The following is a 21,142-nucleotide window of genomic DNA, read 5'->3' as shown; positions in this document are numbered from 1 at the left end:
CTGTGTAATTATGGAAATAAGTACTACAAATCTTTTGTTAAGATATTTGAAATACAATATTTTATGAAATAAATTTTGTCAACAGAGCAGATTTTTAATTTCTCAGCTGCGATTGTCACAGAACAAGAGGGTACGTTCTGTGGTGATTCTATTTGATGTATGAATGTCAATCTGTATGCGTTTTTTAGATGACTTTTAATCTCTTTTCTTATTAAAGGTGATCGTTTGCTAACATAGCCAGCTATAAACATAAACATAAACACTCCAGTTAACCTTTTCGGTCTCTGAAGACGACGATTTAATTAACAAAGCGCGCGTCAGACAGTATAGAGTGTATTTCTGAGTGTTAGTGTAGACACTGTAACTCAATCGAAGTTCATAATTATGTAGCTGGATAAAAGTTAACAGCCAGAGCATTCTTCTACACCTTTTGTGCCAAAGAAAAAGTAGAAGAAGTAATAAACATTCAAATGAAAGTTGGTATGGCAGCGAGTGACAAACAAAACAACGTCAAAGATGTTTAAAGCACAACATACATTTTCTGAAGAGCCAAATCTTTATTCTACAAGTAATTACACCATGGAAAATTCTTATTGTCTTTGTGGTCAGCCTTATAACCCGAACATTTTCATGATACAATGTGATGCTTGTAAAGATTGGTTCCATAGCATGTAAGTTTCACTATATATTATCTCTTATACAGTTAATAATTATTAATGTTTCAGTTGTTGTAATTTCTCGGAGTATACAGCAATAGAAATAGACAAATATCACTGTCCAAGGTGTGCCCCAGCCTTTGGGCCATCTATAAGTAAGAAATTCATTTTTAAAGAATATCATATTGTATAACTCCAATTCAATTCAATACATCAGTTGGAAAATCTCTTTTTTTCTACTAAGGAAGTTATTTCAGTTTATTATAATGTTGATAAATATTTATTTAAAGTATATATAAATATGATGAACAATGCCTTTGTATAGTATGTGTAAATTATAGTCATTCCTTTTAATGTTGAAATATGATTATTATTAGCTTCACTCAAAAAGGTACACTAAATTTGACATTAATGTTTGGATTTATTATTTATTTAAACATTTATAATGTTTTTTTAGATAAACCTATTTGTAACTGGCATAGACATGATTACTGGGATGATAATGCTTCAACAAAACCTGTCCAAACTGGTACTCCTGTGTTCATAAAAGAACTATGTGCTAGACATTTTACACCAGAAACAGATGTAGTTATGCATATGAGGGGACAGCAGCTAACAGAAACGTTTTTGAAGACACATGGCTTTAATAAACCTATATCCATAGATACAAAAGATGGACTAGATTTAACCGTACCTCCAGAAAACTTTAGTGTTTATGATGTAGAATCATTTATAGGTGGTGATATGGAGATTGACGTTATTGATGTTTGTCGCCAAACAAATATTAAAATGAAGCTGAGGGAATTTGTTGAGTATTTTAATAATTTGAACCGTACCAGAGTGTTCAATGTGGTTAGTTTGGAGTTTTCGGGCACTGGGTAGGTATTAATATATAGCATTGATAAATAGTTTATGAACGTTTAAGTTGTGGGATTATGTAATTAAAAACAAAATTTAATGTTATTCATAATCTTATCAATAAAAATTTACTGTTATTTCAAATGCCTTATCAGAACCTATTCCAAAATTTAATGTATTGAAAAAAAATTTGAAGAGCATTAAGAATTAACAAACTCCATATTTATCTTACATATAATTTTGAATTTCATTAAATTAATAATTTAAAAACAAATTCAGACACCACAGATCTCAATTAATTCAATTAACTCAAGTAATTTTAATATTGTTATACTTATATACATATTTTCACATTGTACTTTGACCATATTTTTACTCCCCGATGATAATTACATAAGTATTTGATAGCTTGAAATATATATTAGAAATAGTACACTTTGGTGTTTAATTTCACAATCTCACTATGAAAACGCTCTTAATCTAGCTGGCCGAAGACTTCTTTCAATTTATATATATATATATATATATATATATATATATATATATATATATATATATATATATATATATGTATGTATGTAATTCATATATTCATATTTGTAGCCTCTCGGAGCTAGTTGATGCACCAAGTATAGCTCGGGCTTTAGATTGGGCAAACTATGTGTGGCCAATAAATTACCCTGGAAAGCCACAGGTTCAAAAATACTGTTTAATGAGTGTAAAAGATTCCTATACTGATTTTCATATAGACTTTGGTGGAACCAGTGTGTGGTATCATGTGTTGAAAGGTGAAAAAATATTTTATTTTGTTAAACCCACTCCAGCAAATTTAACACTTTATTCACAGTGGATGACATCTACTAGCCAAAGTGAGACATTCTTTGGAGATCAGGTAAATACAAAATTCTTATATATTGTAATCAGAGTGGAAACTAATTGGAACAAATTCTGTAAACCAATAAACATCAATTTTTATTTTCTATAGGATATAAAACAAAGTTTATTTATTTTCTCAATCTACTTTCATTTAGTAGGTGGGTAGGCATATTATCTTTATATTTTAAAACTTTTAATTATAAATACGGGCAAGTACATTTTTGTTTTCCCTTTTTACAGTAAATCTATTGGAAAAAAATTAAAATTACAACGATAAACATCTTTTATACAACAAATATTCAAAGTGTTATTGTTGATAACAATACCTTAATAATAAATTGTATTCCTAATATTTCTAGAATTACTAGTCTGATTTTGTTTTTGGGTAAATATTAAAGCTCAGTGATATTAGATTTGAAAGCATGAATCTTGCTTTTAATATATCTCTATTAGGACATCTAATGGGGATGTTTTAGGTGATCTTGTTGGTCCTTTAATCAGTTCTCATTTATCTAATACACCTATTGGAAATTATCATATCATTTATTAACAAAATATAAATTTACGGTTATACATTATTTGGTTGTATTTACATAAAATTGGTAGGTTAGGTGGACACATGATTCATTGTCTTGATCTCTAGTTTCTGTAAGGAAATGTAAGATCTATATGATATGATTGCTAATATCCTTCAAACCTCATTTTTTGAAAATATGCTATAATCTAAATATCTTCCGGCATCTATAATACTCTTCCATTTTCCATGGCACTTAAATGTAATCATAATTATGTGCTCCAGCTTCTGCTAAATTGGTTACCAACATTCAACTTAAACAATGACCAGTGTACTTTGTTAAAACCCAAATATTTTTCAACAATACCAAAAATTTCCCAAATTTGTTTTTTTTTAATAAGTTTCACAATACAACGGCCTTGACCACAAAAAAATAGAATCTCATAAGTTTTAAAATCTTCATTTCATCTTTATCATGAATGTTTCGGTTCGGCATCATCACAACATGTGTGACTAATATATTTATAAGTTCTTACCATCCACATCCACCAAATACATCAAACAATAATGCGACCTTCTTATTAAAAACGTTTCATTTAAACTGCATGAATAAATTTTGAACATTCTCTCTAAATAACACACTGGATTTTTTTGGCTGTTTTCCTATTGATCTTGGCTTTAAATACTCACATAATTTGTGAAAATTGCAAATAGTATTATTCTTTTTTACCATTTCTGTATCATCGAATATATAGCTCACATGTTTTCTATAGCATTTTCTGACATTCACTTCAAAAATTGGGTTCTTTACTGTATGAGTCTCTGGATTTTGTTGACCTTTTGCAATTTCGTCGGGAATTTCAAAATCTTGTTCCATTTTTGATTGTTTACTTTAACACAATCAATATTTTAACACTTATCTCCTTTGCAACAAAAACCCAGTTTATAATAATATATATTACAGGTAAAAATAAAAAATTGGTAAATCTAATTAAATTTGAAAAAAAAAAATTAGAACGAATTGGTTCCTATGACATAAAAGTTTCATGAAAAAAACAGCATGCAATCCAAAACAATTCGCCAACATTCAATAGAATCCATATTTATTTTGTCATATTCTAATGATAATGTGAGTTTACACAGTTTCTTCTTTATGCTCGTAGTTTTGCAGAGCTTTTTCAGTAAAATTATGATCTCAAAAATAAATCCTTATATGGTACTCATGGACTTACATAAAAATGTTTCCGAGTCTGCCCGAATGCACATAGAAAGGTTGATCAAAAAGATGGTTTTATCATTTCTGTTTAAATATAAAATAGTAACTACCCATCAGTTTGGGTTTTGAAGTAACAATTCCAAAAATGATGCTATATTCTCCCTTCTAAATGTTTACTCCAGCCTAAACAACCATCACTCCACTGCAACAATTTTTTGTGATTTACCAACAAAAGTCCACTTGTAAGGGTTGATATAACAATGTCTTCTTACAAACCAATAGAATGTGGAGTACCTTAAGGCTCAGTACTAGGCCATATTTTGTTTCTTCTGATTATCAATGACATTGCCTATCTAGACATTAGTAGTAAAATATGGCTTTTTGCAGACGATACTAATTTCTCTTGGAGGTATCTTGATCTCACGTATCTAGTAACCTTATCAACCTTAAATCATGGTGAAATTCTGTAATTTCGTTATTCATTGCAGTATTCTTGTGTATAATTTATATTTTGATTTTATTTTATTTGTGTCTTTATTATTTCTGTGTTTGTTTTCACGAGCTTTTGTCTACAAATTGTTATTAATTTTTTAACAATAAGCATTTCTCTCTCTTTCTCTCACTATATTTGCTAATCTTGTACAGATTATGCATCTGGATGAATTTTGCCATCTTTTAAAAATTTGTGCGACTGACGCCATTAATGTCTATCCAGAGTAATAGAATTGTATCTTTGTCGCCTGTTTTTGCGGAGCATCCGCTGCACGCTCCAAATTAGATATAGAGTTTAAATTTTGTTAATTGTACTTCGATTAATTAGATGACAAGGAAACAACCGAGCAATTACAAACTCTATCCAATTTTTGACCCCATTTCTAATCATCATCAAAATTTAGATACATCTTGTTTATATACCTGTCCAATCAATCATATTTAGTTCATTTATTAAGAAAAATACCCAAGTAAGGGGTTGATAAGATATATGCTTATTAATGTGGCTTATTAACTAGTAAGATAAAATTTTATATTGGCTACAAAATGTTTGAAATACTGTTTATTATCAACTAGGATATTTTCAGCAACAAGGTGAAAGACATTTGAGCACTTCTTACTCTAAAAAAGTTTCTAATACATATTTTTAATCCATATAAAAACTTGGAATTAAGTCATGAATATTTCACAATACAAAATATAATTTGAAAAAAAATTCTTGATAAGTCATCTAGATTTAAGGTCTTTTAATAGAAAATTAGTTTACAAACAAGGGAAACATTGAATTTTCCAACTATTTCGGTTTTTATCAAAATATATTTTGATAAAGACTGTCAATTTTAACTTATTTTTTTAAACTAATGCTCTTCCAAAAGAGAACTAAAATCATGAAAAACATATAAAAATGTCTAAAAAGTAAGAAGTTTTACCCTTATTGAAAGATCGTTATCAGCTGTTTTTTTAGGTTGATCAGTGTATTAAGTGTGTAATAAAACAAGGTCAAACAATGCTTATTCCAACAGGATGGATCCACGCAGTCTACACTCCAGTTGATTCTATAGTTTTTGGAGGAAATTTCCTACATTCTCTTAATATAGGAATGCAGTTAAGGTAAATATTAAAGTATATTCGTCTGATTCAATTTGATCTATATTTTACTTTATTTGCTTTCAAAGTATTTCCTTTCTAAATTCTAATATTTCCAATCAATCTGAATTCTAAATGGTGAAATGAGATTTTTTTTAGAATCCGTATATGAAATATCATTAGCTCCTTGTTGGATTCTTATACTGAGTCTGAGTCTGGTTAATAAATAATCATAAGTCTCATCAAGAACATTTTCGACTATAATAATTTTCTCCAAGTATAAATATATAAGTTTTTTCAAATTATTTATAATTTTTTTTTTATAATTCCAACATGACATTTAAGCTGTACCTATTTTATTGAACATCAAACACATTAGTATACAAGTTACAACTATTGACTACGTAGACATTTTTTATGTTTGCAGTGTTTATGAAATAGAAAAGAAAATCAAGACAGAACACAAATTTCTATATCCAAATTTTGAAATGATAAACTGGTTTGCAGCTGTTTATTTATTGGAACAACTTGTTGAAATAAATATGCATGAAAGTAGGTGTCCTGAATACTTTTTGGCAGGAATGAAAGCATTATTACAAAGTCTTAAGCATTGGAATACAGAAAAAGATGTAAGTATTGCAGTATATTTTTATTGTTACATGAATGTCAGGTTGAAATGTTTTATCTGTCTCATAAAATATTTTAATGAATATAATTATTTCAGTATTGAAAGATAAAAAAATTACTGAGTAATGTTTTTTAGGAATTGTATCTCAAACCTTGACAATAATTATTGTAAACATATTGATAATAGTTAATGTTATTGAATTTATTAAAATGCAATTATCTCGAGGGAACTGTAAGAAGTGATAAACTTTTAATACACATGACAAATAGTTTTCATTAGTCAATAGAGCATTAAATTGGAAAGATTTTTGTTGTATTCTTCATAATTTCAGTTTCATATAAGAATGCTCATATATTTGGATGAAGGTGTGAGTACATTAAAGGGACGTAGCTAGATTATATGACGCCCTGAAAGAGGGGGTTCGGAACATTTTTGTAATTTTAGATGCAAAATGCTATGTTTTGCGTTTTTTCGCAAGTTTCATTTAAATATCTCATAGAAATTTTTAGGTAGCATAGCTGCGATTGCAGATTCAATGTTCCGCCAAGACGAACGACTATTTAAGTCTTAAAAAAGTAAAATAATTTACGAAAATATAGAGATATAACTGAAAGCCCTCTGCGGCATAATCTCTAGCGAGATGTACTTATAATAATATGTATAGTTTGAACTAGTACGACAGTGTTTAATCATTTTTAACGTGTTGGCAGTTGACACTGTAGTGCAGCGTCGAAGCTAACCCTTGAGCGCACGATCTGTAGGTATATTAAGAACAAAAATAAATAAAAGCTTCATAAATAATTGAATTGTATATAATCTAGTGAATAATGGACAATAGTAGAAAAAATTAAAATTTCAATAGCAGTTTGTTATTAGTAATGTATTGGCACAAAATGTAACTAAAAACTTATTTTCCTAGCTTTGATTGGTGAACTAATGTTTAGTTTTGAAGCAGATTTATACTTTTTTGACAGAATCGTCAAAGTTGTGAGCGTGTTTGGTCTGTTCGTGAACAGAGTTGGTTCTTGATGAACTATATTCACAGCTTGCGACGTTCATTGGCATGGTGAGAAATATCTTCAAACTTATCTCGATATTTGGCTACTCCTCTTGTACTTGATAATCATGTATAGCTTTTAGAATATTTAAATGTGAAGCTAATTCAATGTCCTCAATGAGATCCATCATCTGAAATTTAAATATGCCAATTTCTTTCAAAAGTCCCTATCTTGATTAAACTTTGGGCCAAAGTCTTACACAATTTGCCAATGTAGTTAAATATAACTTTTTCATTGAAAAACCTACCAGAAACTGAAAGTTATTGGCAACTTCCTCATATGCTTTAGACCTAGTCGTCATTTCAGCAATCAGTCTATCATACACACAAAAACATTCCCATTGAAAATCTTTCACTGTAATGAAGCACCCGTCATCTTCTGATTTTTCCGAATCCAAAGTCTTTACTCTTTACGCCTGTTTTGGGCTATCTTGCTTAAAGCGCTTAGACTTTTGAATGCAGTGTCTAGATATGTCTTTCCTTTGCAACAACTTGTTTGTGCAGTGTATGGAAACAAATATTTTAGAGCACAAGTGGAGAAGACATATGAATTTATGTACCTTAACCGACAATGGAACGGGAACAGTACTCTGAAGTTTGGTAATCTCAATTTCACTACTCAAAAAGCACTTGGTAAAAAAACTGAACAGACAACACTGTACAGGAGCATTGTACTATTGTTCAGTTGCAATCAGATAGCCAGACGGGAGCGCTGCCAACTGCAACAGACAATTCAACCGAAAACTCCCCCTTCGTTAAGAATTGGTTAGGAGAGAATCTTTCTAACCCACAGCCAAAATAAGCAAACTAGAAATGAATGAGTTATTTAATCAAAAGTGTTTGTTCATTTCCTACGTTAATGTTAATTACATGCATGTAAATGAAGTTATTTCTACTTTTATACTTTTGTTATATATAAATATATATAAAAGTGCATCGCACGATAGGGTGGATCAAAACAATTCAAAACCAGATTTTCTAATGACTATACAGATTAGAAAAAAAATCACACTTTTTTTTTCTTCTTACTTTTCTTGGTATGACATTTTTTCCATGTTATTATGCTCAAATATTAGAAGTATTATAGCCTACCACTACATTTAAAGCATATATTCCGATCGTGCAAGGCAACTGAGTATTTGTAAAAATTGTAAATTTTTCAATTTCTTTCTATGTTTCAGTTATGAGAGTTAGGCATCATCTTCATATAGTTTTAATTCAATCTTTGTTTATGTTCCTTCACCGAGCGGTTATGTTATATTTTCTGTGATGAAATGGATACATTTATATTTAATATTTGGTCTTCTAAGAGAATTACTCCAAATTAATTTCCCGACATATAGTACATAATTGTATGTTATTGTGAAGAGAGGACTTGAATCGTCTATCCCCATGGTTCTTGAATATAGAGCTGTCCGGTTAATTGGAGCCATCTATGAAAAGTATTGGATGCTTATAGTCTTATATTCAAGATGATGCCAAATAAAATGTTCACGAGTACAGCTTACTTCTGAAGAAGCATTTATCTCTGGTTTCCGAATATAGAATTGAATTGGACCCAACTATGAATAGTATTGGATGCGTAGAAATTCCATATTGGGATTGATGCTGAATCAATTGTTAAGAAGGAGATCGAAGATCAGTAGTATGGATTTGAAAGGAACCACAAAACAAAAAAAGATTTGACAAAAACCAGAATTCTGAAAAGCATCGAGTTTAAATCTAATCAAGAAAAAATGATGAAACAATTATCGTTTTAAATGCAATAACAATATCTAAATACCTGAGTGATCAACTAACAGTAGTTGTATTCCCGGTAATCAAATGATATTCTTTTTGCCATCATTCTGAAAACCTTATTTTTTCTAATACAAGCGTCAGGAGATTTCAAATTCCTTCACTCAAATTAAATGCCTTAGATTACCTGAAATGATGGATTGGATGACTACAAAAATATCATCTCCAATTTTTCTCTGTCAAATAAGAAATAAGAAAAGTGAAAGTTCCATAAAACTGTGTGATTGAAATATAAGAAAGTTCCTATGTCATATTAAGCCTCGGAGCGTTGCGTGAAAACAGTCATTGAAACTCCACTTAAAGTATGCAATCCACAATCAAAGGGTATATACATTACATTAACACACAAATCAAGAGAGTTGATTGAAAATGCAGTACAAAAGCAGATTACAAAGTGACCAAATCCACATAAATTGTTCTGGATTGATTAGAAAATGATCTCAAAACTAATTATATTTTGTCTGGAAGGTGTTATCCAATAATTTTTATTTATTATGCACTATACATCTAAGGAAACTTTTCCATAGTGTAGCGAATTGAAAATGTTTTATAATCTCGGGCCGCCCTACTTTGCAAATATAATTGACTTTTACATAAATACACTAAAGCTTCAGCTTTAAACTATCAAAAATCTGGACTGGGATACAAACAAAATTTATCTTTCTTTGAATATATATATATATATATATATATATATATATATATATATATATATATATATACACCAAAGTGGACTAAATTTAATATATTTTCCGAGCTTTCGAATACTTATGTAATCCTCGTCTGGGACTGAGGGACTGAAATTATGGTCAAATACAATATAAGAAATATGTATAAATGTATAATAACAATAAAATTTTACTTACAATAATTAATTAAGATTTCCGGTGATTTTTGATATTATCAATGCTTTTATACATTTTTAGAATCATAGAACTCAATATTCAAATTGACGTTGATAGAAATATTGATTAATTGAAATATTGATTGTGGTTACTATAGGGATTTTCATTAATTTTTAATTAGTTAAATTATGAATGACGTTGAATTTTTATACGTTAGATAAGGATAAGTTGTAGTGAATTATGTTTAATATTGATTGGTAAATTTATGGATAACATTAAATTTACCAATCAATATTAAATATATATTAAAGTTAGTCCACTTTGGTGTTTCCTTGCCACGTTCCTAACAAGGAACCGCTCATAATATGGCTAGCAAAGACTTATTTACAATTCATATAACCTAATATAATTTGTAATGGACATTGCTAAGCACTTCTAAAACATTTCAATAATAATTAAGCTTATCATATTTTTAGTACAATATGTCTGTAAGAGAACAACTTCCAATTACGGTGAATATTCCAAAACTTTTGAAAGATATAGGTAAAGAAATTCGACATGCCGAAAGATATATAATTCAATTGAATCCTCCAAAACCTGAAAGAGAGTCCAAAAGGAAAAGGAAAAAACCAGTGAATAAAGACTTTGTTGACTATTCATTGTTACCAAAATCCACGTCCCAAGATGTAAGTATTGAGCAAAATTATAATATAGAATTCATCTTAATAATATATGAGAAAAAAATTGGTGTTAATAATTTTAAACAAACCAAAGGAATCAGGTGAAGTGAATAGTATATACTTTTATTTCAAATGACAAAAAAAACTTTTCTACATACATTTTTTAAGAACTGAGATTGTTTGCAGTTAATTATCCTTGCTAAAGATACAAATAAATTAAACATTTGAATATTTAATTTATTTCGCTTAGAACATAGATATTACTAATTTTGGTATATGATAATACTTTAGGTTGAAATTTTTCATCTAATTCCGCTTTTTATCCACCATTATTGAAAATAAAAACGTTTATTGGTTGAAAATGAAATCAAATTCGATAGATACCATATTTTCATTTATTCATTATAATGATCAATTATATACAGAAAATTTAGAATAAAAATATAATATATAAGGGCTATTTTTAGAAAAGACAAGACATATGCATATATAAATCGGAACTAAGTCTCTGCCTACCAATTTATTAACGTGATCGTCGACTTTTAAAATGACAACGAACGTAATTGTGTAGTTTGTTTAATCGTCGAATCATTATGATGGTTAATACACGAAAAAGTCGTTAAAAACAATAAGGTTAACTTTAGGCCACAATAAATCAATAAACGTGCATTTCGACTCAATAAAAACACACGCTCCATTAGAATATAATAACATAATAATTTAATACTTGTATCTATATAACGTACATCTTATAAATAATAACAATCATATTTGTATAAATATATGAGAATCAGTGAATAGATAGGTATTAATAATATAAAGACACATGTAATGGTCGACAGTAACATTGCTATATATCTACTCATTGACCAATGTGTTGTCAGAAGTCAGTAATCGTAGTATATAGTGTAAGCATTATTAAATATGTGAGTGACGACCCTTCAATCACCACGCATTAGGTAGTTACGAATTACATTAAATTTTTATAGGTCAAGTTACGTCGTTACCAATAATGTTAAATTTTTTAGAATTTATTTTTTCAAAATTTAAAAGATATGCATAGATTACACTGAGGTTATTTAAATAAGCTTTTTCATTAATACATTAATCATATATCATGCAGAGATGTTTCTGAAAATATTTTTGTAGTTGAGAAAGTAATTCATGATACACATGTTCATAGTTTAAATATTTGTACTATACTTTGCAGTTTATGCCACTCCATGAACTACCTCCACCTCCAGCTAGTCCTGTAAAATACTCTCATCAATCGCCTTTAAAACTTACGCTCCCGAAACCTGCTATGTATCCATACGAACGCTCAGTGACAGCTGCGGAATCGCAGCCTTCGGTAATTGATGAAACTAGAAGCCTAGGTACCCCACAATGGTTAAATATGCCATTTGATAGACCTCAAGAAACTGTAGCTATTCATAGAGGTGGAACAGTGATGAAAATTAAATTAGGGTAACTATAAAGAGATTTTCAGTAAAAATACAAAGTTTGCGGAATACCAAAATAATTTGCTTTTTTGTAATTATTCTAATTGTAAATTTTAGATCGAAAGATATTTTACCACCACAAATTCCAAATGCACCACCAACAGACTATGTGTTCAGAGATGAATTGGGAAGCAATTCCCAAGATATTTATGACTTTCGAGATGATAGTGATAGAGATGAAGACTGCTTTAATTTTATGATAGACGAATCCCCTCAAAAAAAGCGTAAGAAATCAAGTGGAAAGGCACGTGTACCTGGTGAGTACTGTGATTTTTCCTCATATCTGATTAGCCTCCATAGGAGTTTTGTAATTTTCATAATGTAGACAACAGAAGCTAAATTTAGCTGTTCCAATTATTTGCAGCTGAAGTATTGTTAGTTTTCATTATAAAAAGTAGTTAGTTACTTTACTGAGCACACTGTTTACACTACCACTACACAACACTGACAAAAGCTCTCTATACTACTTAAATTTTTTTTCCTGAATTTTTCAACATTTTCTATAGCTAGAAATATCAAATGTTATTCATCTGTTATTTGAAATTGGATATGATTTGTTTGTTTAGTGACAGGATTTTTATAGAATTTTTGAATGCTTGTAATAACTACATATTTTTTCATTTTATTTTGTAGCTAAGAAAGTAAAAACGCCTCCAGGAGAAGGATCAAATGGAATCGAATCTCTAATACAAGCATCTGCCTTGTCGGTACCGTAAGTTACATTTTTTTTAAGATTCACCTTTTAAATGAGAAACTGATACTTTATTTAGACTTAGTTTCCTACTTTATTAAAAATTACTGAAAATCTATATGTGAAACATTTTATTTGTTGTAAAAATTGCAATACATTTAAGATGAATCAATTAAATGGATCATTGCAAGTAATCTAATTGATTTTTCAAATTAATCATTCTTGGTACTTTTTGGTGGTTTCTAAGAAAAATATATTTTGTATGTACTTCAACAAACGTGAATAATTCCTATTAGCTAACGTTTTCTAAATTTAGTTTGTGACTGGTGGTAGTCTGGCTACTTGTTTCTCACTTCTTCATAAGCAGACAAAATAAACAAGACCCACGATAATGTTCCTATTTGTTATCTGTAGATAACATTTTTCCATCACTATATATTTGCGCCAAACCCTTGATTGTACATAGTGTGGTACTTTGACACCATTTATATATATTTCAATCTTCATCTATATGCATATCTTATCTTTCAATTTTCAGCTTTATGTACATTCTGTTTGAGCAGCTATTGTTGTCTATGTATTATAATCCAGTATTTGGTGTTACATAATTTTTATTTCTTATGATTATTTGTCATTTACTTCGTTTTTGATACTTTTGCTCCAAAGTCAAGTCTTTATTTTTTTTGCATGTTATATATATATATATATATATATATATATATATATATATATATATATATATATATATATATATATATTAAAATATTGAAATATTCGGAATTATATAAAATTTACTTTCCCTATTATATACATGTACACTACTTTATTTTTTTTTTGTCATTTTTGTCATAACAAATACCACATTTTAATTTTCTCACTATGCATTTTTCAATAATTGCTTTGAACCTCGTTATTTAAATATCAGTAATATCACCACTACTTCTTATTTTATTATCATATTTTCCTTTAAATCCTCAGATTTTCATACTTATTCATAAAAATAATTACATATTTTGTTTAAATAAACTCCTATAATAATACCTTATCAGTATATTATAATTTAGTATAACTCCTGAGGGTGGAACGTCGCCTTCTACACAAGAAGCAATAGCTGGTATGCTCTCTATTAGTCAAAATTGGTCACCAAACAAAACCCAAAGAAAAAGATATGTACAAAGTCCTATTGAAGAAAATGTTAATAATGTTCATCAAGACGATGATTATGGTAAGTCAAATTTTAGTTCCTTAACTTGATGGTCTTTGTTATAAGAATATTTGCTAATGTTGGACTAGGCATTTGGCTATAACGTTAACATACGAATGAGCAAGTCTAAAGATAGATTGCGTACAATTTATTAAAAAAACTACAAATAATTTGTATCTGGAACAGAATAAATTTTAAATCATAACAACAAGGCAAATCTTAGCGATTAGTACCAGGTGGAGCAGTTTTTAATTGTACTTGATCAGACGTTTTCATTAGTTACAATATATGCTTTTTTCCAAAAAGGAAAGTTCATAGAAGAGAACTGTTTTCCATTTCATGATTATCTGAAACCAAAAATACTAGCGATGTTTAAAATATTGCCAACTGACACTCTACTCAACAATACACTGTTAAATAGTTGAAGTAAAATAATTATAATGTAAACAGATACTAGGACGTTTATAGTTATATATTTAATGTTTGACAGTATATCCATCTTTAGACAATTCCGATGATGAGGAAGTACAAATTTTTAAGACCCGAGGTAAATCGAAAATTGACGAGGCGTGGAGTCCAAAGGCAAGAGTTGGTCCATTGTTACCGAAAATGAATCGACCTGCAAGAGAGGGTACTAAGAAACAATCAGTAGAAAAAGTTCTTGAAGCTGCAGCAGCCAGAAGGTTACATGAGATACCTGATAAAAATAAGGTAAAATAGTATATATGCATATATATGTGGTTTTAATCATATTTCAAATTTTCAATTATTTTTTATCTTAAAACCCTCTAATCTGTCATGATGATGAGGAAAATGAATTGGAACTTCATGAATGATCAATAATTTAGTTTTGAATTATAATGTCCATATTTATATACATATAAAAGTGAGTAATTGTTGGATACACATAATAATTCTTTAAAAATAAACTAGAAAAAGTGCCACCACGTAATGTAACACCCGTGAAGTTTAATAAAAATAACTTCGTTTGAATAAACTGAACAAAAAGCATCCAATATTATATATAATATGTCTAAAAATTGACAGAAATCAAAAACACTTTGCACTTTGTATACAAACGAACTTTTATCTCGTGTATACAGGGTGATTCATTAAGAATGTCCAATCTTTGAACTGTAGATTCTAGACCTCAAAATATTTTGATTCTGCTCAACATGCCTTATGCAAATGTTGCTAGTTTCCGAGATACGGGGTGTTGAAAATTTAAATTTTGATTTTCGCAATAATTTTTTATGTTTTCACAATTTCTCTTTGAAAATTGGTAATTTCATGTTTTTTGGCATGAGGAATCATAATTTGCACTCTAATTTAACATTACTAATAGAGGGCGCTAGTTACACTTGTTTGTGTTACTTAAATCAAAGTAAACTTTTTTGGGCTAAACTTACAACTAAAATAATATAAAAATATTAAAAAGGCTTAAATTGGACAAAAAAAAGTTACTCTTCTTTGATTCGTGACTCAATCGGTTATCGAGTTATTTGCTTCTAAAAAGTTCAATAAATTTTAATTTTTTCATAAAAAAAAATTTATTATTCCTTAAATATGTAACAATAACAAATTTGTAAACAAAAATAAAAAACTTCAAAGCAAATGCTCAAAATGCCCACCATTTATTTCAATACACTTTATGATCCGCTTTCGTAAAGATCTCTTAATATCAAAATCACATTCATGAATTAAGCCGTGGTTTAATTTTTCGTTTTCTTTTCAAGTAGGCTTGTGTCGCTATTGGGCAGTTTGTGTAGAGTTTAATTTTTCGTTTTTTTTTAAGTAAGCTTGTGTCACTTTTAGACAATTTGTGTAGAATCAAAAATTGGATAATAATAAGAATAAGTAATACATCAGTATACCATTTATTAACAATTTACGCTCTAAAACTGAGTACGGTCCTATAAAAAAATCACTGCCGATGAAGAAGATGAAATTTTAATTTGTGTTACTTAGAATCCAGATATCAGTACTCGCCGATTAAGTCTGCAAAGAGGTATAAGCCAATCATCTATTTTTAGAATACTGAAGAGGGAAAAATTGCAACCATATCATTACACTCCTGTTCAGAATTTATTACCTCAAGATTGTGGGTCCTTTTGAACTGCCAACCAATTTAAATGGACCTCTTTATTTAGATTTTCTTCAAGAACATTTACACGAATTACTAGAGGATATACCTCTCGCTTTAAGGCAAAATATGTGGTTTTTGCACGACGGAGCACCACCACATTATTCTTTACAAATGCGTCAATACTTAAACGAACAGTTTCCGCATCGATGGATTGGTTGTGGAAGTGAGTAGGCTTGGCCACCAAGAGGCCCTGATTTAAATCCTTTGGATTTTTCAATTTGGTCGCAAATGAAGACATTAGTTTACAAAGAAAAAATTACTTCTCTTCCACAACTGCGACGGAAAATAGAAGAAGCCGCGGATGTAATTAAAAAAATAGACAAGGATTATTTGATATTAAGAGATCTTTACGAAAGTGGATCATAAAGTGTATTGAAGTAAATGGTGGGCATTTTGAGCATTTTAGTCTAAGATCCCGCTGCAAAATTATGACATAAAGAATGTACACAATCAAAATCTGATTTGGGGGTATTTTTACAAGTAGGAGAATGTATTTTTCATAAGGTGCCAATTAAAAATTACCCGCGAGTACTATTAATTAAAATCTAATTAATTGAATTTTATTAATACATTTCGTTTACATCTTATGGAAATTCAACCTATAGCACTTTAAAACAGTGTATTTGAAAGATTTGAAAAGTCACAGTTGCTGCTGACTGCTTAGCTGCAACCTCTACACAGCCAGGTGTAAACAGGTATGATTTTGTAAAAACTTCTCGTTCATTATGTATATTAATTTCATTTACACCAAATTAAAGCTAATTTTTTTCTGTATTTAATTTTATAAAGGTGCTTATAAAAAGAAAACCGCAAATTGAAGTTTCCTTAATTTAAAGATGCCAGGTATTGGAAATAAAGTGACAAAGAGTGAGTGCACTCATTAAACATTAAAACTCTACAATCATCTGATATTTAGTGTCAACAATTTGTCATTTGTGACTGTAGTAAAAATATAAATAAAATCTTAGAGCTTAAACAAAACTTATATATTAAAATTTTCTTTCAGATGAATGATCAAGATTTTATTTTTGATAAGTATGCTCTTGTGATTTTTTTTAATGCATTAGATTTTTTACTTTAAAATAAAAGTTTTGTTACTTAATATGGTTTTGGAAATTACTAAACAAAACTTCATAAACTCCAATTTTTTTCAGATTATGTATCCAACTTTATTATGATCATTCAATTATTTAATATAATTTTTTTTTATGTTGTTAATATTTTATCTAATTATTTTTTTCAGAGCATTTAATTAGAGTCGTTTTGACTATTTAGACCGCTAGTTGAGAACCCTATTTATCGAGGCATGCGCAATAGCTCAAAAACGCGTACAGCTGGCATTTAGCGTTCTTGTCTAACCAGTAACGTCGTGCACTCACTCTTTTTCAATTTATTTCCAATACCTGGCATCTTTAAATTAAGGAAACTTTAATTTGCGGTTTTATTTTTACAAGCACCTTTATAAAATTAAATACAGAAAAAAATTAGCTTTAATTTGGTGTAAATGAAATTAATATACATAATGAACGAGAAGTTTTTACAAAATCATACCTGTTTACACCTGGCTGCGTAGAGGTTGCGGCTAAGCAGTCAGCAGCAACTGTGACTTTTCAAATCTTTCAAATACACTGTTTTAAAGTGCTATAGGTTGAATTTCCATAAGATGTAAACGAAATGTATTAATAAAATTCAATTAATTAGATTTTAATTAATAGTACTCGCGGGTAATTTTTAATTGGTACCTTATGAAAAATACATTCTCCTACTTGTAAAAATACCTCCAAATCAGATTTTGATTGTGTACATTCTTCATGTCATAATTTTGCAGCGAGATCCCGCACTATTTGCTTTGAAGTTTTTTATTTTTGTTTTTGTTACATATTTAAGGAATAATAAAATTTTTTTATGAAAAAATTAAAATTTATTGAACTTCTTAGAATAAAGTAACTCGATAACCGATTGAGTCACGAATCAAAGAAGAGTAACTTTTTTTTGTACAATTTAACGCTTTTTAATATTTTTTTATTATTTTAGTTGTAAGTTTAGCCCAAAAAAAGTTTACTTTGATTTAAGTAACACAAACAAGTGTAACTAACGCCCTCTATTAGCAATGTTAAATTATAGTGCAAATTATGATTCCTCATGCCAAAAAACGTGAAATTGCCAATTTTCAAAGAGAAATTGTGAAAATATAAAAAATTATTGTGAAAATCAAAATTTAAATTTTGAACATCATATTTTGAGATCTAGAATCTACAGTTCAGAGATTGGATATTCTTAATGCTCATACATAATGCTCTAGATATAAATCAATTCTTTTCAATCCAAGAAATATTCGAAGTAAAGCTTTAAAGTTGTTAGATAGTGTACAAAAAAACGGTTAACTCGGTTATAGCTAAGATCTTATTTTTGGCTCTCCAGCATAAGCTGAGCTATTGGTGTAATTATTAAACAACTCTATTCTAAATTAATGATGATGTGTGTAAGAGTACAGTTGTACTTGTTTTAAAATGCCAAGATTTGTAAAATGGCAGTAATGATGAAAAATTAATACATTTGATAAAGATAGCTTTCCAAACTTTACTTTTGAAACTGCTATTTTCAATTACAAATAAATTATTTTATTCTGTACTTTCTGTTGATCATTGGCATTTACTTGTGATTACATCTGTTAAATAATTGACCACTTACTGGTTTGTTTTCAGGTTTCATTTTCGACATTAATTTTGTTGCTTTATATTTCTTTTGATGCAGGTAAAATTTTTGGTTTTGCTCTACAATACAGAATTACATTTGTATAATATACTTAATCAAAATATAAAATCAAATGAAAATATGAAAAAGGTAAAATTTGCTTTCCAATTCTGATTATACAAAAGGTTGGAAAGAATTTTTAATAAAGTGACAAAAAGATTTAAAATTGGTTTATAAATCCAGCCTTACATTAAAACTATTGTTGTGTAATCCCAAGGATCAAATATCAGAAATGAAAGAGTGCTATATATAAAATTAGCTGTTAGGATTGTGACAAAAAGTATGTTGGGCAGACTTATATAACCTGTTTAAAGAGCAAATAGCTCATTTGAAATATAGACGGACCGAAAAAGCAGGTATTGCAAAGCACGCTACCAGTCATAATCATGAAATAAATATATAAAAAATATTTAAACTAATTTACTAATACTTAGTCTAGTTTATTAAGATAATATATATTCTATTTATAGTCTCCTAAAAGGCAGTACCGCCGTAGGAAAATTAAACCAAAATTAGATATACGCAGTCCATCCTCTAGTGCCACCGCAATACCTAGTACATCAATGTCGAATCCCGTCATCCCATCTAGTAGTGGTATAATACCTAAACCTCGAAAGGGAATGAAGACTGTTAAACAGCGATTAGGTAAAATATTGAAGATTCACAAAATGATTCACTAATTTAATTTATAGTTTATTATTGGTTGATTGTTTATAAGGTACTCCTGTTTTCATTTATTTAAACGATACACATACTCCGGTATGCTAATACGCAGACAAGCGTGATCTCTCCCGCACAATGTAAGGACACTGATACAAAGACATGTCTTAGACATAAATATGGTTATTGAATTTACTAGTTAAATTCTTGATACAGCCTGCTGTTCTCAAGGAATATAATTTCTTGCCTATTCTGTGAAATAAGCGACTATTTAAAATATGATTAACAAAATTATGGAATAATTCAATTTATTATTATTATAATATTGAATATATTATGGGTATATTTTATTTATTTCTTCATTAAGCGAATTGTATTTGGATAAATAAACAATGTTTTAATAGTAGATACTTTGCATTATATGGAGCTATCCTCTTCGAAATGAATGGAATAAAATGAAACCGGTTTTATTTATAATTCTACAAGAGAATCGACAACAACACAAAATAGATTTAATTATTAATATTATTAATTAATAATATTTTAAGTTAATTTTATTCTCTTGATGACAGGCTAACTGCTTCGCCAAGTCTTTTTTTTTTTTGGAAATTCGAAGTATTTAATACCCGTTTCTCAGTGTTTTTGCATGTAGCTACGGTAGAACCCGACATTATGATCTTATATTATAATATCACAACACATAAATACCCAGTATCTCTAATGAGATATTTATGGCCAAAAAAAATTTCGATTCCAGTGTGACGTTATGCGAGTGACGTGTCAAATTTGAACCGACAATTCAACATACCGGTGTATGTGTATCGTATTTATTTATATAATTTCACCAACTACCACACAATGGCTCAGACATGTACAAATTCGATCGTAAATACAATTTACAAACAGTTATACGAATTTATGAACATATGCTAAGTCATACAACAAAAGATAGATACATTTTATGTATGTATTGATAGGTTAAAATCTAGTACAAAAACTTAAAACTCGAAAAAACTATATTACTACTAAACTTTGTGTAAATTTTTATTGTATATCTGAATATTCTTGGTGTTATTTATGTTATCATAAACTGGTTTGATTTATGAAGTTTCTTGATGCAAGGTAATTGTATGCACATTAATTTCTAGAGCTAATAGTACATCCAAAAAAATAAAGGTACTTTTTTCATAACGTAATAATGAGGGAGAGTAAAATTGTGAATTGAATATTTTGTTTTTCCAAATATCTGCTAAACGGTTTTAATTGTGGAAATCACATTTTAAGAGAAATATTAGGATAATTTATTTCATTTCACCACTCACCTCATCTCATATAAATATAGGGTGGTTTTTTAGAGCTATTACGTTATATTTTTCCAATTTTCAAATATCTGAAGAAGATATTCTAGAAATGATTTTCTTATACTATTCAAAAAAAGTTATAATTTGGTTGATCACATTTTTCAATTAATTTGTATTAT

At 28.8% G+C, this 21,142-nt stretch overlaps 1 protein-coding gene across 1 annotated transcript; it reads left to right on the top strand.

Moving 5' to 3' along the window:
• Window positions 1-464: 464 nt before the first annotated feature.
• Window positions 465-19,704, top strand: LOC130451396 (lysine-specific demethylase 7B-like). Its single transcript, XM_056790384.1, has 13 exons — window positions 465-671; window positions 726-811; window positions 1,114-1,534; window positions 2,118-2,406; window positions 5,577-5,722; window positions 6,126-6,327; window positions 10,502-10,711; window positions 11,916-12,172; window positions 12,265-12,464; window positions 12,841-12,919; window positions 13,963-14,123; window positions 14,593-14,813; window positions 19,473-19,704. Exons 1-13 carry the CDS (start codon window positions 517-519, stop codon window positions 19,680-19,682), a joined length of 2,637 nt encoding a protein of 878 aa, XP_056646362.1. The 5' UTR covers window positions 465-516; the 3' UTR covers window positions 19,683-19,704.
• Window positions 19,705-21,142: the final 1,438 nt, after the last annotated feature.

Source organism: Diorhabda sublineata, chromosome X (genome assembly GCF_026230105.1).
Source record: "Diorhabda sublineata isolate icDioSubl1.1 chromosome X, icDioSubl1.1, whole genome shotgun sequence".
NCBI classification, from domain to species: domain Eukaryota; kingdom Metazoa; phylum Arthropoda; class Insecta; order Coleoptera; family Chrysomelidae; genus Diorhabda; species Diorhabda sublineata.
Note: the sequence above shows the minus strand (reverse complement) of the source record. Positions and strands in the feature narration are given on the sequence as shown.